This window comes from Sycon ciliatum, chromosome 13, assembly GCF_964019385.1.
Source record: "Sycon ciliatum chromosome 13, ocSycCili1.1, whole genome shotgun sequence".
Taxonomy (NCBI): Eukaryota; Metazoa; Porifera; class Calcarea; order Leucosolenida; family Sycettidae; genus Sycon; species Sycon ciliatum.
Window position 1 is genome coordinate 26103884 of NC_088655.1, and position 26437 is coordinate 26130320.

The 26437-nt window shown below is 48.7% G+C and overlaps 1 protein-coding gene across 2 annotated transcripts in view; it reads right to left on the reverse strand.

Annotated features, from left to right (window-relative positions):
• LOC135829884 (leucine-rich repeat serine/threonine-protein kinase 1-like) overlaps window positions 1-26437 on the reverse strand; it is a 65268-nt gene that overhangs the window by 31195 nt on the left and 7636 nt on the right. The window contains exons 9-35 of one of the 2 annotated variants that reach the window (XM_065342268.1): window positions 25812-25991; window positions 23833-24102; window positions 21861-22976; window positions 21124-21229; window positions 20097-20275; window positions 19568-19734; window positions 18944-19095; window positions 18127-18278; window positions 17001-17123; window positions 15951-16218; window positions 14720-14876; window positions 14044-14126; window positions 13200-13322; window positions 12614-12804; window positions 12363-12492; window positions 11748-11956; window positions 10544-10631; window positions 9584-9735; window positions 8888-9154; window positions 8094-8210; window positions 6400-6502; window positions 5844-6112; window positions 4974-5204; window positions 4500-4622; window positions 3553-3681; window positions 2853-3042; window positions 2459-2605 (exon numbers count right to left, since the gene is read on the reverse strand). In XM_065342268.1, the coding sequence (XP_065198340.1) occupies window positions 2459-2605; window positions 2853-3042; window positions 3553-3681; window positions 4500-4622; window positions 4974-5204; window positions 5844-6112; window positions 6400-6502; window positions 8094-8210; window positions 8888-9154; window positions 9584-9735; window positions 10544-10631; window positions 11748-11956; window positions 12363-12492; window positions 12614-12804; window positions 13200-13322; window positions 14044-14126; window positions 14720-14876; window positions 15951-16218; window positions 17001-17123; window positions 18127-18278; window positions 18944-19095; window positions 19568-19734; window positions 20097-20275; window positions 21124-21229; window positions 21861-22976; window positions 23833-24102; window positions 25812-25991 (5422 nt within the window). Of the gene's footprint in view, window positions 1-2434; window positions 2606-2852; window positions 3043-3552; window positions 3682-4499; window positions 4623-4973; window positions 5205-5843; window positions 6113-6399; window positions 6503-8093; window positions 8211-8887; window positions 9155-9583; window positions 9736-10543; window positions 10632-11747; window positions 11957-12362; window positions 12493-12613; window positions 12805-13199; window positions 13323-14043; window positions 14127-14719; window positions 14877-15950; window positions 16219-17000; window positions 17124-18126; window positions 18279-18943; window positions 19096-19567; window positions 19735-20096; window positions 20276-21123; window positions 21230-21860; window positions 22977-23832; window positions 24103-25811; window positions 25992-26437 lie in introns of both variants that reach the window. The other variant, XM_065342267.1, reaches the window with a different exon arrangement.

The following is a 26437-nucleotide window of genomic DNA, read 5'->3' on the forward strand; positions in this document are numbered from 1 at the left end:
CTCTCTCAATCAGCACCAGCCAGGAACACTCCACAACAGTTCATGGCGTGACAGAAGACAGTTTTCAATGTCCCCCGCATGACTTGCACCAGCCATCAACTCCTCTCCAGCCCAACGCTGATAAGCTTCTTAACGAAGAGACCCACTTGAACCATACTAACATCAATGGAGAGCTCCTCACACCACGTACACGCAATTACTCGGTTTTCTAGTACCGAAACCGGATTCGTGAATGCTTCACTCAGCTGGTAATTGAGCCCCTAGGACCTTCTCACCACATTAGCACATGGACAGTGCACAGTGACCATCAGAAAACTGCATTGGCCACAGCCTTGCACCTAGCCTAACACATCACTGACGATAATGAGGTCATGTCAGATTTGCCTGCAGTGTACGTGAAAAAGTATTGTGTTACGTCACATCCATAAGCTGATCGTCAGGCAGACAGGTTGAAAGGGAACACTTCTCTGCCGGGGAACACTTCTCTCATGTCAGACGTGCTATTACCAAACCGCACATAAATTAGGGTCCCTCAACTCAAATTTCATCGGGTGCAAGACCGGACAACGGGCTTCTCCGATTCTCTCCCACTTCTCATACATGTACATTGTACACATAACTCAGAGCAACAGTGTCTTCTTATGGCAATACAGTGTCTTCTTATGGCAATACAGTGCATGCACGCATCCGCGTACGAACCTCGAGCGCAGCGCAACGCCAAAAGGGACCTTTTAGAGGTCACAAGGCCAACTCAAACACTCAACATGGTCTCTTCGCTGTATACGTCACAAACAAACGTCACTGAACATGAGTTAGTACAACACACAGCACATAATACTAATCTATACACAGCTGCACCAGGGACAGGTACGGTCCATGCAGTCATGTACTAGTGTTCACTGGCGCACGTCGTGGAGCGACTGCAAAGCCATGACATCACAGCGCTGCCATGATGTACATTGCATGTCTATAGGGCTTGAAAGTGATGACGTCAGAAGTCAAAATCTAACGGAAAATAACGACCTTTGGATCCACTTGGGTCCAGTTTTTGTATGGGTCAATACACGTTTGGGTGGTTTTCCTTTGCAGCATAGTGACATATCCACTGGTAGTGATTGGACTAGTCCCTTTCGGTCATGGACCCACACCTACCGGTGGATGTGTCACTATGCTGCGAAGGAAAACCATCCAAGCGTGTATGGACCCATACAAAAAGTGGACACAAGTGGATCCAAAGGTCGTTATCTGTCGTTAGATTTTGACTTCTGGCGTCATCACTTTCAAGCCCTTTTGGGAATGCTACAGCTGTCCTGAAAGGCATACCGTGTTCTACTACGAGTACATGTAGGACTGGTGCCCATGTATGCATCCAAGTACACTAAAACCTGTCAAGGCGACCACTCGGACAAGGCGACCACCTGTCCCAGAAGACCACTGAAAGCAGGATCAAGGAATGCTACTTCCAGTCAAACGACCCTGGATAAGGAGACCACCTGGTAACAGAGACCACGTTTTGAAGGTCCCTTGAGCAGTTGTCTTAGACAGGCTTCACCGTATCCATACATGCATGGATGCGGTACCGAGAGCAGAGTCAACCGGTTAGATAGAGTGCTCAATGGTTGCAGGAGCAGAGCTGCATCATCAGGTTTAAAACGTAAAAAACTTGCAACACAGCTTTCTCTCTCTATCTCTACTGCGTGGAAATGCCGGCCTTATACGGGCATTGAGCGCTCTGCGGGGGGGGGGGGGGGGGGGGCAGTGGAGCACCCTATTTGCTCACATATGCATGGCATACATACATACATACATACATACATACATACATACATACATACATACATACATACATAAATACATACATACATACATACATACATACATACATACATACATACATACATACATACATACATACAAACATACATACATACACACTAGTCAGAACAACAGATGGCTTGATCAGTCACAACTTAAAGTTTCATGCCATCTCAGGCACTCATCAGGGGAGTGCCTGAGATGGCATGAAACTTTAAGTTGTGACTGATCAAGCCATCTGTTGTTCTGACTAGTGTGTCACGGCTCTGCCTTCCCGGTATCGAGCTCTCTTGGATTTCTGCTGGAATTCACAACAGTATGTACATACATACATAATATTATGTGCACTTACACCCAGACAGGCAAACAAATACATACTCACACACATACAGAACTACATAAAGACACTCCTTCCTTCCTTTCTTCACCCTCTGCCACGATTGGCTATGTGTCCCCAAACGGGGCGATTTGAAGTAGTGCTGGCTTCAGGACATGGCATGAGGCACTGCAAGTCCGGCGGAACATGAACGGCTGTTTTACTGCTTTTGTTTTTTGTTTTGTTTTTTTTTGCTTTTGCGGACACTCACACCCATACAGACATGCCAACACACGCACTCACCACACAAGCCTACAGAAGTCTTACAGGTGGAGCGGTGGTGCACATCGGCTTGATCACCAGTCCCAGTGCTGTTCCTCGCTGGCTGACTGTCCGCTTTGGAGTCGTCTTCCAGCAAGGTTGACAAGTGTGAAGTCGCCAATTCCGGTGGTGGAGAACGAAGGAGAGCTGGTCCTGCACATCCACACAAGGGACAGAGTAAATATTTTCGAGGTGATAGGGTTCTGGGTACCTGTTCTAAAGAAACTGTTGGTAGACTATCAACACAGCAAGTCTTCCCTAAAGTAACGTACAATCGTAACACTGGCCTAAAGCAACAAAAAAAAGCAGATGATCGGCCAAAAATGAAAAATAGGAATGGGAGACGCATTCATCTGCAAACGCTGCCACTCCTGCTCACATACGCCTATCTCTCACTTACCGGCGGTGGCTTGGCGAGACGTGCATGCCGTGAACGGCAACGCATCGGTCAGCACGAACCCGTGCAGAAGACGGGCGTGCGGGGGGTCGGTCAGTGCTGTGATGACCTGGCTTGCGCTGGGACGGTTCTCCGGTAGCTGTTGCCAGCTCCAGTGCATGAGTTCACGCAGCATGATGGAAGACTGCAGGTGCTGTGGTGCAGTGTGGCAAACAACCCCGCAGAACACACAACAGGCACGGTGATGCCTTTTAGACTCCGCAACAATGTGGTTGATATGTGTGTGTGTGCGCGCACGCGCGTGTGTGTGTGTGTGTGTGTGTGTGTGTGTGTGTGTGTGTGTGTGTGTGTGTGTGTGTGTGTGCATGCGTGTGCGCGTGTGTGCGTACATGCATGCATATGTGTGTGTGTGTGTGTGTGTATGTGTATGGTGGGTGGTTGCACCAACCGTGCCTTGGTGATGGTGGTGACGGCGGCGGTGTTGGTGGTGACGGTGCATATTTGCTTTTTGAGCCGCTGGATTAGTTCAGGTTACCTCCCCCCTCCCCTCACACACAGGCATTCACATCTCATCACATTTCTCCCCCAAATACTGAAATAGCAGTCTGGATCTCAGCTGGATCCCAAGCAAGACAAAAAAAGGACATATTTCACACTGCAATGCTTCTAAGTGCACACACCAAGGCACCGGCGGGCCAGTTACCTTTCGGTTCAGCTTGGGACGGATCCCATAATGATAGCTCCGTTTGATCTCCGCTTCACTTGCGTTTATCATCGGTCCATGCAATGTGATGAGCTCGTACAAGACCATGGCATAGCTGAAGATATCAACCTGCGATCAGAACGAAGACGCACACAATGTTATCCACACAGTGCATGTGCAAATTGAAACAAATGCTCGTCAGTAGTTGTTGTCTTCATACATGTAGTTCAATAAGACTCTATGCAATGGATATTTTCTTTGTCATTCATTACCCTGATGATCGGCCAGGCCCGAAAATTTGGTGTAATGTTAATTTTAATTATATTTTTGGTTTGAATGGCAGTGAAGAGACCGTTTTTGGAGTTGAGAAGTGAAGTTTAAATGTGTAAGTGGCTGCGTTGGAGTTTGCGGACAATTAGAAGAAGAAAAAATGCTCGTCGCCACAATAGTAGAGGGGAGGGGGGTTACAACACGCTTACGCAATGCTGGGCAGAGAATTTAGTGAGCACCTTAGCACACTGAAACTTTTTGTCTGTGTATGTTCATTTGCCTAGATAGTGGTATCTGGGGAGGGAATGGGTGGTGGCGGGGTACATACACTTACACACAATGCCGGGCAGAGAATTTGGTGAACACCTTAGCACCCTCGTGTTCGTCTGTACGTTCCCCATTTGCACTGATATTGGTATCTGGGGGGGGGGGGGGGGGGGGGTACATACACCCGTACCTATTGCTGCACAGAGATTTCGGCGAACACCTTAGCACACGGCCACTTTGGCTGTGATGTCCATTTGCCTATGATTGTATTGGTATCTGAAGGGGGATGGGGGGGGGGGGGGGGGGTACACTCGTACGGGGGGGGGGGGGGGTACACTCGTACCCAATGCAAAGCACTGGTACATACATGATTGTATTCTGATAGAGGGTGAGCAGCTTTGTATACTGACCTTGTCTGTGTACGTCTCTCTACCGCGATACTGCAGTATCTCCGGAGCCATGTAACCAAACGTGCCGCAAAAGCCACGGGCACCGTCGTACGTCGTAGAACGACTGATTCCGAAATCGGCAATCTGGAGAGGAGAAGTAGGCACCACCAACCAGGCATTTTAGTAATATAAGGATAATAGTGCATATCCCTGCGCTCATAAACCCTGAGTGACAAGCTCTTACAATCCGTTTTCCAGGTAAGTGTACTAGTACTAGTACCGACATTTTGTTGCGTTCTACTTTAGGTAAAAATTGTCGGCACCAAAGTTACCCAAAAAAACACCACCAAAAATTTCTGCTCTTACAGAAGTAAATTCCTACAACATGCAGACGATGGTAGCAAAGATAAATTAATGTTTACAAAAGGAGGATTCTGTCAGACAGCTGCAGCTGCAAACAAAGAAAAAATTACGAATGATAGACCGAAAGCATACCTTGACTCGAACACCACACACAGCCACGCTTTCGGCGCTCAGCTGTTGCTTGGCAACGTCGTTCCTATACCAGTCGGCACTCTTGCCCGGCTGAAGAGCACGGAGTACGGGTCTAAACGTGCCCTGTTCATCGTTCAGAGGTGTAGGGTGCTCGAACACCAGCACATTCTCTGCTTTCAAATCACAGTACACGATATCAATGCTGTGCAGATACTCCAGGCCAGACGCAATCTGTAACACACACGCAAGCATACATGCAAGAATACACACAGCCATGTATCCATAGAATAAACTTGACTTCATTTAAATACGAAATAGAGGTTGCGACTTCGGCGATGATTTTGTTTAGAAATGGGTATGCTCCCACACCGGAGCTCGCGCTATTCCGCCGACGACTTAAATAGACAATAATTCAAAATCCCCAGATGAAACGTGTTTTATAGTCATACAAATGTATGTAAGGCCCGGTAGTAGATAATATTCATTATAGGACAAACCCACCTGTGTTGTCTACTATCGACGGTAGACCTGCAGCACCAGACTTCTCATACCCACGTGGTATACAGGGGCATGGCTGGCTAATACTGTAAAACATGTTATTTTAGGTGCATTGAAAATTTCGAAATTTCGGTGCCAGGGGCCTGCCGGGTTTCAGGTGTAATGTAAAATTAGGTGACCAGCTTTCCCTTCACATACAGTGCATGCTCTAGTGCCTTTTGGGTGTAATTTAAATTTAGGCGCCTGTCTTCTCTACCGAAATCATGGAAATTAAAGTTACGCCGAAAATAACATATTTGACAGTACTTCCCTCCCCTCCCCCTCCCAATGTTTCATTCCGTAAGTGTTGCTTTTGACAGGGCGGTTGTTTACCTGCAGTGCAGATGCCCAGGCGCTGGAGAAGCTCAGCATACGGCTGGCCTCGCGGTAGTTCTTGAGCACGCCGCTCAGCTCTCCCCTGGCCAGCTGCAGCACGAAGCAGAGCGGTCGCAGGCACACGCCGTAGAAGGGCACCACGTGCGGATGCAGCAGCGAACACATGATGGCCAGCTCCTTGCGCGTGTTCGTGTAGGCCTGCGCGATCTGCGACGGGTCCAGCATCTTGGCGTTCTTCTTGGCCGCCGCCGCCTGCTGCTCCCCGTCTGCAAGCAAACAAACAGGAGAATGGGATTCTTGATCGGAGGGAAAGAATTCAGCATACGAAGCACAGAAGCTAGCAGCAGCAGCAAAAGAAACAGCGGCAACAGCACCACCAGCAGCAGCATCAGCAACATACTGCTATGCCAATTAGTTTCTCTGGATCCTTCTCCCTCTTGCCTCCAAGGTGTTCTGTATGCCATAGCTGTTATTAAAAATAACCATTAGTTGAAGTTTGATGTATAAAAGCAAAGTGTCACATTCAGCTCTTCTTCCACTATCGAAGACTTGCCTGTTTGCCGGAGATCCCCGGCTTTAGACTTCAGCAGCTCATCATCGCTAGTATCCGACATGAGTGACTTGATGGCAACATCCACCGCTGGACTATCTGGAGTCTGTAGTCAACACAAAGGAAAGAAAAAATTCACGCTTCGCGCGAGACTCGGCTAGAAGCCGAGTTTTCCGCATCCGTAGGAACGCCACCGCGCTCTTGGATCAAGGGGCAGCTCGGCTAGAAGCCGGGTTTTCCGCATCCGTAGGAACGCCACCACCCTCTTGGATCAAGTGGCAGCTCGGCTAGAAGCTGAGTTTTCCGCATCCGTAGGAACGCCACCGCGCTCTTGGATCAAGGGGCAGCTCGGCTAGAAGCCGAGTTTTCCGCATCCGTAGGAACGCCACCGCCCTCTTGGATCAAGGGGCAGGTGCAGCTCCTAAAGCTGTGGGAGGTGAGTAGATCAGACCCACCACAAAATGGTCAAAGACCGAAAATCCCATTCACTGCGTCCGTGTTTCCTTCGTGCCAGGTCACGAGTTCCCAATTAACTGTGGGTCGCAGCATGGCTAGAAAAAATCCTTCCGCTTCCAAGCAGGACTTGAACCTGGTACCATCTGTTTCTCAATCATGGTCTTAGACCATCACACTATGCCTGCCTGTCAACACAGAGGAAGCACAAGAAAAGACTTGAGGGCATGCCCGATGGAACTGATCCTTGACGTTGGCCTTTGCAAGGATAGCCATCGGACTGCCTGAATTTTGATTGGCTAGAGGCATCCAGCAAGTCCCATGTTGCCGATTTGATGGCTGGACATTTTTTTTTTTTACTATTGACACAGCCCTACTGGAAAACAGGTGGAGAACAAAAAGAAACGAGGAAAAGGACAAAACATAGGGGATGTAGGGATTACATGGCAACTTGGATCGGTGTGCAGGAACAGTTCGTTGGGGTACATCGTTTCGTGGTGAACAGCTGTGACCCCTCATTCGTGTACCTTCTTTCACTTTGCATTTCAGTTTCATTTTCGACTTTACCCAACATCCTAGGAACAGCGTCTGGGTCAAACTGCCATAGGCGGTCAATGAAGTCCACCCAGCCAACTTTGAGCGATATCAGAAATTAGGCCCTGCCCGGAGATGTTTGGCCGTTGCGGACATTGACCATTAATCCCTTCACCACTGGCGACGTACACGCAAGAGGTGACCAAGGACACGGCATATACGCACTCTGTAAGAGGTGAGAGGGCTATGCAATGTTGCTTTCTACTTTCAGATCGCACGAAAGCCCACACAGTGAAACCTGCGTAAGACGACCGCTCAAGGGACCTTTAAAATGTGGTCTCTGGTACCAGGTGGTCTCCTTATCCAGGGTCAATGGACTGGAAATAGTGTCCCTTGGTCCTACTGTAGCGGACATGGAAATCCAGTCGATAGACCGGGGGCCGGCGACCTCGCGTACAGAACGCTGCGTGCAGTGCATATGTCGAACCCGATGCGACCAGCGCGCTGCAGCGCATAAGCCATGCATGTGAGTACCGCTTATCCACGGCTGCATGGCCAGTGACCTGGGGCCGCTAGACGTGCAACCGGATTGCCATGTCCACGACAGTAGTTGTAGCGGTCCTCTGGAGCAGGTGGTTGCTTTATCAGAGTGGTTGCCTTGACAGGTTTTACTGCAGGCCCACGGTCATGCACACAGGGATTCTTCTCACCTCGTCCGTTCGTAGTGTACCGCGATACACGGCACCAAACGCGCCAGCGCCAAGCCGGTCTCTCTTGCGCAGGTTCTTCGGTGCTATGATCTTGCACGGCGGCAGATCTCCAAACACCTGAAGTCAGTAACACGAATACACATGCATATCAAGAAATGTATTTTCCTTTTTAGACCAAGAGTGGTATATATGACTAACAAAGAGGATTTACGATACTTTTCCAGACGTTTCGTTGTTCTGAACAACATCGTCAGTGGATAAAGAAGGCATGGCTAATAAGGATTGTGACACACCAGTGGCTGTTAGCTTCATGTCAAAAAGTTTACAAACTAGACTGGGTCGACATGATCATTACACACATGGCTGAATCCAAGTCCAGTCCGTACTGGGGGGGGGGAGGGGAGTGGGTCACTGGACCATGCGATATGATGGCCTTTTTGGCTCCACTGTTCAAATGCCATGTACTGTACAGTCCTTGTCATGGCACGCAAACATTAAATGTCACACGACAATGATAATTATGCAACACGAAACACGTCACACGATAAGGGGCCATCCGGCATTATCGATATTTTTCACGAAACGAAATGTTTAGCTTAGCACCCACCCCACTGAACGAAAACTAGATTGACTTGAGAGCTAGAATGCAAAGATATCTCACATATCAATACTTTTCAAAACGAAACTCTCCTTGACCGGCCCACCCATAAACGAAACTTTTTCTTTTCGTGTAATAGATCGATAATTTATTATGGAAAGCCCCTAATGGCCTGCGGCATGTGCGCACAACCCACCACGTCCGGCGACATCACCTCCAGGAGCTGTGGTCCGTGACGCAGACACATGACATGCAGTGCTTTGTCTTGTGAGTGTACATCGCCACCAGTAGCAGCACCAGCAGCAGCACCAGCACCAGCACCACCATCATTGTTACGCGTTGCAAATACCAGCTCGTCCCAGTGGAACAGACAGCTGGCAATGCCAACCTGGCCGTTATTGGTCCTGAGTCGGCGAAGCTGGAGTACCTCAGGCTCATCGCTGTCCGGAGCTTCGCAGACGCACTGCATTGCACAACAGAGCAGAGAGCATTGGATTCTTTAATTGGTGGGAAAGTTAGCTACAAACTGGAAAAGTTTGAAGAAAACTAAATTACTGTCATCACCAGGACTCGGTCCAGCTTATACACAGCATTGCTGGCAAGGTGACGGACACATTTGACCATGAATATGCTGTCTTAAACCCTACTCTTTTTTTCTTCTTTTAATCTTTTCCTTTATGCGAGTGGTAGAGATACGAGTGCATGATACGAGTGTGTGTACAAGGTTCTCACTTGGTGGCACGAAACCAGCTTCATCGACTGGCTGATGACGCCGGAGAACAAAGTGATAGAGATACGAGTGGTAGAGATACGAGTGCATGATACCAGTGGTAGAGATGCGAGTGGCAGAGATATGAGTGGCATGATAAGAGTGCGTATACACGGTTCTCACCTGGTGACACGGAACCAGCTTCATGGACTGGCTAATGACGCCGGAGAACCAATCCTCCACCAGCGTATCGATGTGACTGATGGTCTTGGACATGAGCAGTGCGCACAGTGAAGCCAGGCTATGGCCAGTCTCCTTGCACAGTGTACCCGCATCTATAGACACAGCGCACAGCATGCCCAGTACAGATAAAACAAATTAATAAAATAATTCATGGTTCGCTCGCGACTCGGCTGCAGGCCGAGTTTTCCGCATGCGTAGGAACATCACCATCCCCGAGGATCAAAGGCGCAGATGCAGCTCCTAAAGTGGTGGGAGGTGAGTAGATCACACCAACCAAGTGGTGAAAGTACATTGTACAGATAAGAGAGTATAATAAACGTTGTCACGGCGCATGAATCATTTGAGCTATGTCTCTGTGTGTCAAGTGCCATGATGTCGGCTACATTGTCGCCATGGTGGAGTTTGTGCTCACTGCAGCTGGTCATACAGTCCAGCTGTCCGTCTCTATGCCTGACTAGCTTGACTTACTAACACTTTGTAGTGTAGATAGATAGAGAGAGAGAGAGAGAGAGAGAGAGAGTGTGTGTGTGTGTGTGTGTGTGTGTGTGTGTGCGTGCGTGCGTGCGTGTGTGTGTGTGTGTGTGTGTGTGTGTGTGTGTGTGTGTGTGTGTGAGAGAGAGAGACAGAGAGAGAGAGAGAGAGAGAGAGAGAGAGAGAGAGAGAGAGAGAGAGAGAGAGAGAGAGAGAGAGAGAGAGAGAGAGAGAGAAAGAGAAAGAGAGAGAGAGAGTGAGAAGAGAGAGAGAGAGAGAGAGAGAGAGAGAGAGAGAGAGAGAGAGAGAGAGAGAGGCGGTGTTTTACACATGCAAAGTGTGTTGAAGTGCGCCAGGGTGGCGAACATATTAATATGGCAGGGAAATGAGTTGAACTGCGCATGTATACGGGCAGGCAGGCATCCTCACCTTCATGCTGTGCTCTTAGCACTGCTACCTGCACTGAGTGATCACAGTCTAGAAGGACCCACTGGCTGTCCCTCCAGAAGTACTGAAGCTGCGGACACACATAGCGTACAACATACATCACAGACAGAAAAATATCGTTTTAAAGGCTGAACAGTACTATTGTGCTTGGGATGATGAGGTGAGATCTTAATGGTGGAGACAGTGCTGTACGGAGGAAATTCGATTTGCTAATATCTACAACTTGGAGTCATGTTACTGCTGTGAGCGAGGTCGGCCAGATAGCGCATGTGGTGGAGGTGGAACAAATTCATTCGACAGTTATCATTATATGAAGCTCAACTGCTTCGTAAGCCATGGTAACAAGAAGAGTGTGCTGGCAGGCCTGGAGTATAAGCCTCATTGGAGTACTGTAAAATCCATTATTCTAACGAGGCGCATATTATAACGATTTCTTAAAATTGACCAGCTTAATACGCGTATCAAAGATAACGATTCCCACTCACTCTCAACGTTCAATAGCAACAATATTTCTGTCTGACGTTTTCTATTTTAACGACAGATTTCTCTTCGTTAATTCGTGAAATTTAGACTCGGGTGGCGAGCCAAGGATTAATTTATAAGAAGAAAAGAGGACCAAAGAGCTACAAATTATGCTATAATTTATCCACTAACACCACTAGTTACTTTACAATCAGCTCATGCGATAACATTGCATGACACTGACCAACGGTACTGACGTTCTACACCTAACTGGCAATCAGCTCTAGCACACCTCGGATGCGCACTCCAACAGCCTTCCAACCTGGAAGGTTCTAAGTGATAGAAATGACATAAGGAGGAGAAGGTGCGCGCAACCACATGAGCCGATTGTAATGTAACTGCAGTGGTGTTAGTGGATACAGTGGTCCCTCTATAATCCGGCACCATTTGTGCCACGAAAATCTGCTGGATTAGGGAGGGTGCTGGATTAACAAATCTGATTTACTGCTGCAATGTACATGAAGAGGACATTTTGGCTACTGAAAATTGTGCTGGTTTATCGAGGGTGCTGGATTATAAAGTGCCGGATTAGAGAGGGACGACTGTATTATAGCGTAACTTGTAGTCCGCTTTTCTTCGTTATAATTATATCAGGCTTTTACAGTGCTAGTTTTAGACTATCTGTTGCACATATCATATTGTGTGTCACTGCCAATAGACCAACCTTCCTATTCTTGTCATCGACTACGGCTGCACGGCCGTCGACGTAGAAACAGGAGTTGCCCGTCGTCCGGGGATCGGACAGCTCCGGCAGTACCTGTACGTTGCCGCATTCGGATATGTGCAGCAGCAGCAGGCTGCCAGCGCACTGTAGCTGGACTCCCGATGACCAATAGCTCCACTCCAGCTCGGCAGGTAGCGGGCTGTCGGATGCTGTAGGAAGACGTCATGCACAAGCGGCGATATATTGGGACATATACATCTATTCCCCGCCATTTGGTTTTGCGGGGCAAGTCTGCCACAACCATACACACCTTGATACCAACTCTGCATAAAAGGTCATGAACTTTGTAAGGTCATACTCATAAATGTACTATAACGGGTTGTATCTGCCAAGTATGGGGTGACTTGCCCCGCAAAAAGGTGACAGCCATCTTAGATGCATACCTCCCACTATACAAGCTTGCACTATACAACCTTGCACTTCTTTCTGTCCGACTTCCATGGGCACCTGAATGGATATCAAACAATGGTATGTATACTTCTGAAATGCATTGTAGAGGCAAATCATCACAAGACTCTTTGTACACATGTCAGCCGGTCCTGCGAGAGCACTAACTGAATCTCAGGCGACAAATCCGGTCTTTGATGTCGGCGATGTCCTTGTCTGATAGAATTCGCGAGATGAGGCGCGCCCAGAAGCCGCTCGGCACATACGGCATCGTGACGTAGCGATGATAGAGAGCAGCCTGCATGTACACACAGGCATATCCATATACAGTCATACCTCGGTTATCCGGACCCCGACGTTACCCGCACTTCGGCCGTCGTGAGAAGAAATATTTCTAACAAACACAGCGGGATCCTAACCTTATTCATGTCCACATCAAGACAGCTGTCAGACTTCTTCTTGGGCAGTAGTGAAGGAACAAGAAGCTCGTCATCGTTGATGCGCAGTGCCACCTCAAACTTGGCAAGCAGCTTCTCATACTGACCGATGTGGTCGTTGGGAAAGCTGTTCGACTTGAAGATCTGCCCGTAGTTCTTGACTTGCAAAATGCCTAAAGAGAAGGGAAGGGAAGGGAGGGAGAGAGGGGGAGAAGGGGAGAGGGGGAGAAGGGGGGGGGGCATGACGAAGTGTGCGCATGTAAAACCCATTACATTTTAATTGAAAAGCGAATGGCACACCTAAAAACAATTCACAGTTCGTGTGAGACTCGGTTACATCCAGTTGTCCGCATCCGTAGGACTGCCACCACCCTCGAGGCACAGATGCAGCTCCTAAAGAGGTGGCAAACAATATCCTCTGAAATATCATCACCTTCAGAACACACTCCACGCAAATTGCACCCAGTAAGGACAACAAATGCCAAATGTTACGCATGGCTGTTTGCATATCCGAATGCAAACAGCGAGCGGGTATACAAGCCCTTTACGATAATTCCAGTCCACGCACCGTTCTTGACAAAGGTGTGAACGGCATCCACGGTCACAACATGAGCCAGCATGTCGCACAGCCACTGCGGGTCCAGGAAGTAGAAGTCGTTCAGGGACGGGTCGTCATAGTGCAACATCACACCTGGGAGTAGAACACAGCAGCAGACATACAGTAAAAATGTCAATGCGACCACTTGGCTAAGGTGGTTAAGGCGACCACCTGTCACAGAAGGCAACTTCAGGGATGAATTTATCCGCTATCACAGCTATCGCATCGCAGTTTGCTGTTTTTTTTTTACAAAATAGCCACAAACCATCATGGTGCAAACGCCGGCAAAAACGCACAGAGAAACACGTAGGGATGGCAGCCGAAGCAGTGGAGGCGGGGCAAGAGCAGCTAAACCGACCAAGGGTCTCGGTTTCAGCACTGCTCATGCGCGCCAAAATCGATATGCAAAATCGATCTACTGCTACTCAAAAATCACTGTGACTGGGAGAAAACTGCGATACATACAGACTATCTATGCCTAGCATGCCTAGCTTGCTCCGTCAAGTAACATCCATAGAGTGCAGTGTACTGTGTAGGTGCATGACTGTACTCTCAAAAAATTACAGTAAATTCATTCCTGAACTGTAACCAGGACCGAGGGATACCATTTCCAGTCAAATGACCCTGGATAAGGAGACCACCTGGTAACAAAGACCACGTTTCGAACTTGGTCCCTTGAGCGGTCGCCTTAGACAGGTTTCTCTGTATCAGCATCGGCACATCAGGAAAGATAGTGAAAATCACCCTCCTGTACCGAAAGGGGAAGCATATTGCACGCACCGGAGGCGCTATAACCGCTATCACTCTCACTCACCGTTGTCATGGAGAAAGTTGACCGCGGCAGCTAACTCCTCTTTATCGTCGAAATCTCCCTGGTCAACATCGAGAAACATCTCCCTGTAGAAACCACACAGGTAGAACGAATTGAGGTTCACTCCCTCCCATTGCACGCCCAGGAGCGCCAAGCTCTGGACAAATTGTGGTTCACTCCCATTGTGCACCCAGGAGTACTAAGCTCTCCGGCTTGCCTAATGTTAAAACGATATTGTTTAAACTCATCCTTGATCCAGCTCAAGTGCAAGAATACAGTAAAACCTGGCAAAGCGACTTCTCTGACAAAGCAACCGCCTGCCTCAGAAGTCCACCACAACTAGGACTGATGGATGTTATTTCCAGTCAAACGCCCCTGGATACGAAGACCACCTGCATAGGGGGACCACATTTAAACGATCCCTTAAATGATCACCCCAGATAGGTTATATTGTATTCCGTGCATCATATACTTCTGTACTGGCGGCTGCCAAAGAGAACGTAGTGTCAAAGAACAGACAGGCTAGAATTTCACCAAGCACAGCATAGCGACATACAAGGCGACTCTACTGCGCATAGACTGCTGTACATGAAAATTTGAACGGTCCAGGTTACGAGGCTGCCCCCCCCCCCCCCCCGCCAGTTCTTCGGCACTCGACAGTACTGTATGAAAACGTTACCTGAACTCCTTGCCAGACATCCAGGGCATCTTGCCGCAGTGCTTGAGACGCAGGGCAGTCTCGCGGATGCCCTTGCCGAGGTTCAAGTAGCTGCTGGGTACTTTGTCGTCGAGAACGGATGCACGGTGGCCGCGATGCACGCCACGCAACTTCGGGTCTAAGAGATAGCGAGACAACACCAAAGACAAACAGAGGGCAGCTGGAGGTAAGCTACTGAGCTTGGGAATTTCCCGAGAAAACCATACTTGGGGCGATTAGTAGGGGTTCAAACACAGTCACTCTAAACTGCATCGCAACCTACAGATTCGGCCAAGGGATATTGATTCCTTGTCCTGGCGGCAAGCTCTGCACACACTATTTTACTCTTAATATTCTTGCACCCCCCCCCCCCCCCCACACACACACACATTTCCAGAAAGAAGAATCCGTTGACTAGTTCCATATTTCAAAGGATCAGTAGTTGGGGAAGTGAACTACTAAAAGAGAAAAAAATGCCAGACCAACAAGGACCTGAACCCGGGACCTTGCTTGTCATGAGCAATGCTCTAACCATTTGAGCTATGGGACCAGACCGAACCTAGTTCCATAATGTCGTTATAAATAATTATAGTCTTATACAGTTGTCCCTCTCTAATCCGGCACTTTATAATCCAGCACCCTCGATAAACCAGCACAATTTTTTCAGTAGCCAAAATGTCCTCTTCATGCACATTGCAGCAGTAAATCAGATTTGTTAATCCAGCACCCTCCCTAATCCAGCAGATTTTCGTGGCACAAATGGTGCCGGATTATAGAGGGACCACTGTACCCCTTGTTCGGCATTCAGTCATCCGGCACATCCATCATCCAACAGCGCACGGACAGCTCATTCATTGTATATTCAGTCCTTCATTCATCCAACAATGTCAGGTTCCGACGGCGGCGGACAGCTTACATGCAACTGTATGTGTATCCATGAATCATGCATTGTTCTTGTTCATTTGATTTTGCCTGTATTTCACTCGACGATAAGGCTTGAACGTATACTAGTGAAAGCTATCAAAATGATGCTGAAGAGCCTGAAGTGTGTCCTTTTCTCAGTGTCATTGTATCCATAAAGAGAAAGATAATTTTCTCTTACATTTAATGAAAAAAAATTAAAACAAGCAGGGGAACACCGAGTGATCAGGTATTCATGTCGACACACGGACTTGACAACATCTACACACAGACTTCACAACACATGACTAACCTCCGCCGACCTCCAGTTTCGATGCCACACCGTAGATGTTCTTTCTGAGCTGCTTCATGCTGTCGTCGTCCGCCAGCGCGTTGACAAAGTGAATGGAGTAGATACGCGGGTACCCTACTCGCGTACTCCTCGGCGTGCCGTCGTACAGTCCGTAGCGCTCCGTGATCTCCTTGCGCAGCTCGTCCAGGTAGCGCCACTTGCGCTGGCTGCCCTGCAGGCGGTCGTAGTGTGTGCCGACTATGATGACAGCTGCATCCGGGGCCCGTGCCTGGAGTTTAACATGAAAACACACCACCATCCTTTAGATTTTCATTCCCCAGTGGGCCTATTGCGGCTGCTAAAACCTGATACAGCCAGGTGAAACAATGAGAGCAACAGCACTGTCATGCGCATTGCCAAGCTTGGTGCCCCCCCCCCCCCCCGGCGGAACTCTCTCCCCATTGCATAGTGCCGACTATGACGACGGCTGCATTCGGGGCCCGCGCCTGACATTCAAGATGAAAACAAACAGGGATGTTGTCATACACGGCACAACCAGTACAGCCATGGTCGTACCACTTTTCGGCCAGGATGGTCCGCCCAATTCATCCAACAAAAAATAGGAATAAAAGAGCTCTGAAACGCGCCCTGTTGGCCGAAAACCCGTTTTTTTTCCTGGGGACACCAGGACACCCGCTCGTACCCCTCTGCGCTGCCCTGTGACGTCCCTGATATACCATCGTTAACATTTTCATTGCCCGGGGGAGGGGGGGGGGGGGAGGGGCGGTCCACTCCTATTAGGTTTAGGCCTGTTTTGATTCCCACTTCACAAAAAAAGTATACAACAAACATGGGGGACGGATGTTCCTTCGTGATGTATTTTTCGGCCAGCGGGGCACGTTTTAGCGCTCTACAGGCTCTCTGGGCGGAACATTCTGGAAGAAAACTGGTACGACCATGTGTGACGCCTCTGACATATAATTATGTAGAAAGCAGAGAACATAGCACCCATCAACAATGGCCTAGGGGGTTATCTGCTCATGAGGAAAAGAAGTGGGGAACTCGCCTTACCTGGATATTGACCAGCCAGCTGTGCAGTTGCTTGATGCCGTCGCTGAGCTCCGTACTGCGCCAGAGCAGCAGATAGACGGCGCGTTTGGACAGGAAATACTGATGCGTGGCATAGTACTCTTTCTGCACGGGTGCAAGGGTATAATATCACACAGATATGCAACCAACGACACACAGGCATGCAGGAAATCAGTAATTTTTGTAATTTATTTATTTCTGGATTCCCCAGAGGCTGGAAGGCCTGTCGAGGGGATCTCCATATCAGCATATAAAACAACAACAACATGATTTTATAAAAAAAGAAAAAGGACCAAGGAACTACAAGTTACGCTTTAATGTCGAAGATGTGCTAGAGCTGTTAGCCAGTTAGTTGTAGAACGTCAGTACCGTCGGTCAGTGTCGAGCAATGTTATCGCATGAGCTGATTGTTTAGTAACTGGTGGTGTTAGTGGACATTATAGTGTAACTTGTACTTGTAGTTCCTTAGTCCTTTTTCTTTTCTATAAATTAATCCTTGGCTCTCCATCCGAGTCCATTCAACAACATGATTGATGCACATATAAGTTATGATAATAATACGTCGACAGGGATGGTGTCAACTGACATAACGTCACTAAAACGGAATAGCCAATAGATTGTTTAGCCCGCAAAATAACACCATAACTGGCCGTTCAGTTCTTATTCCGCTTGTGCTTGTACTGCCAAGGCCACATCGGACATCGGACAAAACAGGCTACTGTCTGCAGAATCGGGAAATAGGAACAGGACACTGAGCGCCTTTTTTATTTTTATATTCTATACTATGTTCACATATACCCAACTCGTAAATAATAATTAAAGACAATGGTACTGAGCCAAGGACAAACGTGACAACTACTGAGTAGGGGCCTGCAAAACTGCTCCTGCTACGAGTTTCAAGCACATGCAAACATTAGACGACAACATGGCATTTCAGCAATCACAGCACACAGGATGCATCCTTCATGCCCCCCCCCCCCCCCCAAAACCCACAGAAACGATCGATGGAATAGTTCATAAATCACCACAACCCAGCCAACGATATCAAAGCAGCCTTGCGGCGTATTCGTGAAATAAGAATCAGGACAGCCTGTAAACGAGTTAATACCTGTCCGCCAAAGTCCCAGGTCATAAACGTGATCTCCTCCGCTACCTTGGAGCTGAATAAACCGGTTGGTGGCGCGTACTGCCATGCTCCCAGTGACACGCCGACCGTAGATATATTGCTTGGTGTTTTACCCGTTGGCTTGGCCGCTGCGCCTGCAAGAGAAGCAAGATTGTAATGGGGAAAACCCAGAGACAGGCGGATTGAATCAGATGCAACGTACATTATACACATATGAATCATTGTCTTGTATTTTTGCTTAACACCGTGAGCAGAAAACATGCTTTCTGACCAGAATAACGTCCAACTCCTGTTACATGATGAAGCATACAGTCAACTTTGCGTATAACGACACTCGGTGGGACATCAAAAAAGTGTCCTTATTCGTGAAGTGGCCTTATACCCGAAGTCTCATTATATGTATTACAGTTAGACGGGACTTTGCTCTGGGCATGGAGATTACGCCGTTATTCGCGAATTGTCGTTATATCCGCAGTCGTTATTAGCCAAGTTGACTGTATATGTATCCATGCGTAAAAAGCCTACGCAAGAGGTACACAAAAGGAAGTATATAGGGCTGTTTTTTGTTGTAACTCAGAGTTTCATGGCAAAAACCAATCATCAGACAACGTAAAAAGCCTATAAATATCCTGAAAAAAAGACATCATGGCAATGTAAACAGCCTCTAGCACATCTAGGGCTTCCCGTCTCCCTGTTATAGTTATTGTACTCTTTGGCGCAACTCACACCACCGTTCAGCGTGTGTATGTTTGATCATACTTTTACCGCCAAAAAGACATCACCACAAACACCTCCGTACCTTCTGTGTCTCGCACCCAGACGCTGCGTGAAATCTCCTCCTGCATCTCTGCATTGAGCGGCCTGTTGCCTTTGAGCGTGCGCAGCAACGTCGTCTTGCCGCGTTCCTCCAGACCCACCATCATCAGCTTGAGACGGCGGTACGGAGCAGCGCTGAGAAAGGAATACAGTAAAACCTGTGACTAACAACCACCCCCCTTGGGGGCCAGAGAAAGCGGTCTTTATTGGCAGGTGGTCCTTAGCTAGAGGTTTGCAACGCACAACCATATTATGAATGTGAGGCCGTCCGTGCCTGGCAACGGAGAATGTAGGCTTCGGTTCCCTGAGCTGCTCTGAGGGAAATGCCTTGAAACAGGGCGAAGCAGTTACTGTCTGAAGGTATGAAGCTTGGGGATTTCCCATCTCAGCAGGGGACCTAGCATCCCCCAAAACACACAGTGCCCTTAGGGGCCATCCGGCATTATCGATAATTATCACGATAATCCCCACCCACTCATCCCCTTCAACAAAAAATAGATTGACTTGCCAACTAGAACGGATTGATGTTTCAGCTATCAATAATTTTCAAAACGAAACGCTCCTCAACCCACCCATCCATAAACAATAATTACGGGCGGCCCCTTACTTTCGAAGTCTTCCCTTGAGAAAGGTGATGATCTCGGACACCTTCTTGCCAGCCAGGAAATCCGGTGCCGGGTCGACAATGTTGAGCCCGTCCATACCCAGCGTGTAGAGCTCCGTCAGCAAACCCAGCCGGTCTGGCAGACGGATGATCTCGGTGTTGTGAGAGAACTGCCAATGACGGAGAACACAGGAAAGATCGCTAACGACGGACAACACAGGAAAGATCGCTAACGACGGACAACACAGGAAAGATCGCTAACGACGGAGAACACAGGGAAGATTGCTAAAGAAGTGTCGTACAGATAATAATCGCAATATAGCGATGAATGCAACATTTCAGAGTAAACGCTCCTTTTGCTAAATTGTTGCCGTGCCAATCGAAATTTTGCATGTACAGTACAGTACTAATCATCCTTCTTTTTTACTGTGAAAATCGGATCGCTAAAATATTTCATCACAAACTGGTCCTGATTAAGAAAACGCTAAAAAGGTTACCCGCTAAAATTAGCCGTTCTACAGTATTCACTCACGTTGAGCATGGAGAGTGTTGACGCCAGCTTGGACAAGCAAACCGGAACGTCACGCAGCATGTTGTGGCTAAGGTCCAGGTGACTGAGGGCTGGCGACGAGACTTCTTCTGCTTCTTCCTGCGTCAATTTACCGCGGACAACGGCCGCCTCACCTGACGATGCGCCTCCCCCTCCCGATCCTGGGTACAAGGACAACATAAAAAATGAAAATGGTGCTCTCACGATTTACTGGTGGTGACACAAATCACTCAATTTTTTCTCCACACTTCTTCCCGTTTGAAACTTTCCCTGAAACTTTAATATGAAAATTCACTGTCTTGGAAAGGATTGGGAGAACTTCAAATTCAAAGGATAAGTCGGAGAAGCGAACAGCCCGAAAAGAGCATTGCTCATGACAAGCAAGGGTCCGGGTTCGAGTCCTGGTAGGGTTGGAATATTTCTCTCTTTCAGGTAGTTCACTTCATCGACTGATCCTTTGATTCACTGCTTTTCGATATATACGCCAAACCTACTTTCAAAAACACACATACAAGCATACACAGGCAAACACAAACCACAGAACAGCATGCATCCATGCCCATACACGCATACGCACTTCGGAAAGGGACAAAGAAATGGTATGATTACGCTACAGTGCTAATTGCCCAGAGCGAAAATTTCTCTCCACTGTTTTTGAAGCGCATGACGCCTTCATTCAGTTAACAATGTGGCATGAGAAAATTTTAATAAGGAACACGCCACACAGTCTTCAGATGACCCGTGCCCCGTCTTCCCTGAGATTCTGGATCCACCCCTGATGTCCATTGTTCTTGAAGCGCATGATCAGGGGCGTAGTTAGGGGGGGGGGGGGAGGGTGCACGGCCCGCATACGCGTAGGATGGCAGGTGCATTGGTGCGTGTCATTCATGGTCAATATGTGCATGCTGAACCCAGGTCAAACAGTTTTTGCACCCCCCCCCCCCCCCCCCCGGTGCCCCATGTGGGTTACGCGCCTGACGGTGCACGCCTTCCGTAAGTCTACACTGACCTGAATGAACTGGGGTCTGTCGTGTCGTGCTGTCCACCATCAGGAATGATCTCTCCTCGGCCTCCGGGAACAGGATATTGAAATTGGTGAGCAAATTATGGTGAAGCTGTGCACATGACGCACACACAAACAACAGTGTGCACACGTTTTAAGACATCTGAGCGATTCCTCACAGCAAGCTATCGTGCAAGAGGTCAGGGGAAGGAGTGGAAGTTCGATGTGCAGATAAAATTGTCAGTCAGTACACGAAGCACAGAAGCCATAATAGTTTTGACTTGAAAAGTAATGGTAAGAAATGCCTAGTTGAAACTATAAAATGGCTTCTGTGCTTCGTGTGCTGATTTGCTTTCCTCCAACTAAGAATCTATTCAATACTGTCTGTGAAAAGACAGACTCAGCGCAGAGTAGTCAGTGAAACTGCAGCCGACGTCTCTCATGTGTTGAAAGTATGACAGGTCAAATCGTGATTACACGTACATACAGCATTGCTCAATGAAATCCTATCGCATGGAACAAGTTTGCAGCCTGCAGCATTTCGCAGCCTAGTGTCAACTGGTCTCACAGGCCAAGGGCTGTGCAACGCCTGGGGTGTACTTAACTCACTGCATCGCGGAATTAATTGAGCAGCACTGCACTTCATCTTTGAGTGTCTAGCAGTATGGCTAGATGAGAAGACAGAACTGCCTGTACCCGGTGAAGAGTAAAATTGAAGCAAACAAACAAATGTGTACACGTACCACGATGGAGCTCAGCTTTTGCAAGGAGTTGTGCTTGCGGTGCGAGCACTGCGAGTGCGTTGGGGACGAAGCCGCCTCGCTCGTCTTGATGCCCATGGACGTCTTGGGCCCGGCACTGCGACTGCGACTTAGCCGGCAGCACTGGTGTGGCGAAACGTCGTGTGTTGCCACGACACATCGGAGGTGATTGTGCGACAGGTCCAGGCCCTTCAGGCTGGGGGGAAAGGCGCGGGGAAAGCCGACGTCCTTGATCTGATTGTGCGAGGCGTTCAGCTTGGTAAGCTCCGGCGCCAGGCACGGCAGCTCCGACGGTAAGGCCATCAGCTGGTTGTGCTGCACTTCGAGCAGTCGTATGGATTGCATGCGCGATACGCTGCCTGCTACACCATGATCGTTGTCCTCATCGTCTCCATCTTCGTCGCTACTCTCCAGCAGCTTGGCAGTGAAGGAGCCGATTGTCCGACGCATGCGGTGATCGGCCGACAGAGAGAAGCGCTGTTGTGTCGGTGGCTGCTCCGGCTCCGAGGAGCTACTCTGGCCGCTGGCAGAGGATGGGTTGTCGGAGCCGCGCTGCTGCTGATCCATGCTGCCAAAGCCGCTGCTGGACGCCGAGAAGTGATTCGTGAGCGGCTTCTGCACCGAGCTGTACACGTTGATCACGGGAGCTTTCGGCGCCTGAGCATCATCGCCATCTCCACTCTCCGCCACCGGTGACATGCTGCGGTTGAGGGACTGCCCGGATGTGGTGCCCGTGTAACCACCGCTGTCGCTGTCGCTGGCGTGCGAGCGGCCGAACAGGCGACGGCACTTGGAGCGCGACTCCACCGGCAACGCCACGAGCTGATTGGTCCCGGCGTAGAGTTGCCGTAGCGACGGTGCATACCACATCTCCGGCGGCAGACTGACCAGCAGGTTGTGGCTGACGTCCAGGATCTCAAGCGAGCGGAGCGCAAACAGGTAGGCCGGCACCTCCGCCAGTTGATTGCCTTTCAGGCTCACCTTGAAGAGCTTGGACGCGTCCACCGTCGGCGACTCCCGCGGCAGCGACGACAGCTTGTTGTTGGAGCAGTCCAGGGTGCGCAGCAGTGGCATTTCAAACAACTGGCTGGGAATCGACTGTGGGAATAACGGGTTATGACACAGACAACACGACGGCATAAACATTTTAAAAGCGCCACAATAGCCAAATTGTGAAATAGCACATTCTGGTTAAACACAAACAGTGCAACAGTAGAGATCAACCAATCCATCCACCCTACAGTGCATTTCAAAACTATAGACGCGTAGGGTTTTTGTAGTATTTCAAATTTGGCTCGAACCTTTTGAGAATAGTTTTCGGAATATTGCTCAGGATCGCTCCACAATTACTCTCATATAATTTCTAAAGGATTGGATAACAGACGCCCAATTTGGAAAAAATATGCACAAAGTGATCACAGATTTTATGTGGTATAGATGCTGGCATAACGGTTTTTGCCTAGGTACGCGTCTATAGTTTTGAAATGGACTGTAGTACCAAGTCATCATATACTGGCCTTCGCTTGAAACAGGTCATCTGACATCATGTGCGGACTCCAACTTTCACATTCAAATTTCCCACCATGGCCCGAATTCTCTGACAACCTTTGAACAAAACAGCACACTACTACTGTCTTTTCTATGTACTGCTTTGCGGATGGTGTGTATGTGTTTTTGCTTTGTATTTGGGTTTTTTCCAGAAACCACGAACAGAGAACAGAATACTGCATGATAGAGGTGGTTGCAGACAGTTGCTGTGGCTCCGTGTCCAGGTCTGCTGGAAAGCGCAGTCGTGGAGTGCTGCTAGATGGCATAATCTGCGCAAGGCCGAATACCGCTGCGTACCCATGTTCACTACTAATACCATCGTTAATATCGCGTGGAACGGATCTGTTTCCAGGAGAAAACTGCCGTCTTCCGTGATGTTTGTTCCAGGCTAACGAAAATAACTTACCGCCAGTTTGTTTCCCGATAGTTCAAGCGTAGAAACGTAGTGGAATGCTGGCCGTGTAAACAGCTGCTTGGCATAGTCGGATAGGGGCTTGGCGAAACCATCGGCGACCCGTTGCAGCCAGTCAACATGCAGGTCCTCTACGTTCTGCTCTGCCCAACACAGCGCCAGTGGCAAGCCGGTCAGCTGCTGGTGCGACAGCTTCGAGCCACCGGCTTTGTTGTTCAGGTCGCTGAGTCGATGCACTTCAGACGTATCCTCCTCAAGACGTTGCTGTGGGCAAGGATCAAAGAACAGGCCCGCCGGAAGCACTTCATGAGTGGTCAGGCCGATAATGTTGAGGATGCTAGCTATGCAGTCCGTCCCCTCACCCATCCCCCCCCCCCCCCCCCTACCTCATCCCTACCACAGAATGCATGTATTGAAAACGAATTGCACATAGCAATACGCAGAATGAGATAAACAGGGAAAAAGGAAAGAACAATGTTGCAGTCCCATCACCACTGCTTGTTCCCTTGTATTTTCTGCCCTAGTTTTTTGTGCATGCTTTGCCAGTGCAGACACTAAGACCGCCAAGACCGCCAAGGTTGGCTGAGCAGCAGGGCTCCGCAACCACTTCCGGCACATGGTTGGGAGCATAGTCAAGCACAGCATGTCACAACTCTATGCTGATGACATTGCCTTCTTCATCATCGGACTGGACCTTCCTGCTATGTTACAGGATCTCCAGGACGATCTAACTGCCCTGGAGGTCCATTTAGATCTGAAGGGGCTCATCATGAACCCCGACAAGACGCAGTTTCTAATCCTGCAGCGGTCACGCCTGCCAGCAGCGCAGTTGCCACAGCCCTTGACCTGTAAAGGAAAGGCTATTACCCCTACGAGCACTGCCAAATACCTTGGTTTATAGATAGACGAGCATCTCACCTTCCAGCCACAGGTCCATAAATTGTGTAACTCGGTTTTTGCTAAAGTTGCTGCTTTCCGACATGGCCGTAGAAATTTAACAAACGATGCAAAGCGAACATTCTACTTGTCTATTATTCAGTCTACCCTAGACTATGCCAGTAATGCTTACCTACATTGTTTAAGCGCAACTCTGTACAATAGGATTGTGACCGTTAGTCACATAGCAATGAAGAGAGTGTTTGGACTCGATCGTACCACGCCCACTGAACTAGTTCTTCGCTTATATCACCTCTATTCTTTGGAACAGCGTATTAGCCTCAAGCTCTATGTTTTTGTGTACCACTGCTTGGCCCAGCATCTTGCTAGTCCTCTTCTTCAGTCTTTGTACCAGCTTCGGGCAACTGCACCTGGTCACCAGGCATGCACCCGGGGCAAGGCACAAAGAGCCTTAGTTCTCCCACTCGTTTATACGCAGTATGGCATGCGCTCTATTTCTTTTCTGGCGGCAGGCAGGTGGAACTCTCTTCCAGCTGACTGTCGACAGGCCCACACTCTTGCTCTGTTCATTAATATGGTTAAACTTCACCTAGGGTTCCCAGTAAAAAGGCAGTAGCCTGTTGGGACTCCCCAGTAAAATAATAAAATACTACCACTACTACTATAGTGGCCTTAGTAAAACCTTTAGAAAAAATGTTCTCTCCAGCGGACCGGCAGGCTGAATGCTGCATATCCATCTTCATAATACAGATGAAGGAACCCCGTATCAATAGTGTGCACTTAGCATCTGTGGACAGGGGGAAGATGATGAACAAGTAGACAATGAAGAGGCCACGGTCATTAGTTAAAAAGAAAGAGGTCGAGTCTACCATGAATCTATCGTTATCTTCTTTCTCCCGTTCGTCATCCTCACTAAGTAGGGTTTGCAACGGGTACAGTTGGAAGGCCACGTACACCTCCCTTGCTCAACGCTTTCTTCTAAACTCTGTTCCTAGATTTTCACGGCTTTCACAGCAAACAGGTCTGTCTCATACATTCATGCGCATGAGATGACAGAATTGCACAAAGGCACTCACCCCTAGCAAAACATCAACCAAGTCTGCCCGATTGCTTCTGATAGCGTCAGCCAGAGCTCTCCCACCATCATCGACCGCCTTGCAGCTCAGCAACAGGTTGACCATTGCCGCATCACCATTCCGGGTAGCGATCTGAAGTGGCGTCACTGCATTGGCATCGCTACCAACAGCTGCATTCACCTAACACGATAGTCATTCAACGCAAAGACATACATTTGATTGGATTTGAACCATTTCATAGCTTAAGGCCAACGCCAATTGCACTGTGCCCACAGTCACAGGGAAGTATGGTCTAGAACCAAAATTTCACTACTCGTAGTCTTCAGGGTGCTGAGTCGAATAGTCTTGGTGCAAGGAAGCTGAGACGCTCCCTTCCTCCTTTATTCCGAATCAAACTCACGCCCTTCCACGGGAACTGGGTGACTGCGCTCTACTAGATGCGGGGGATTTGTAGGCAAGATGTCACTGTAGTTCGCAGTAGCATCATGCATTATGTGGCCAGCGCTTTTTATCTCTTTCTTTTTTTTAATACAAATGACACAATCCCTACCATCAGACAGAGAAAGAAAAAAACACGGAGAAAGATAAGAAAGGATAGTGACGAACGGCTATCTGTAGGGGGTTGC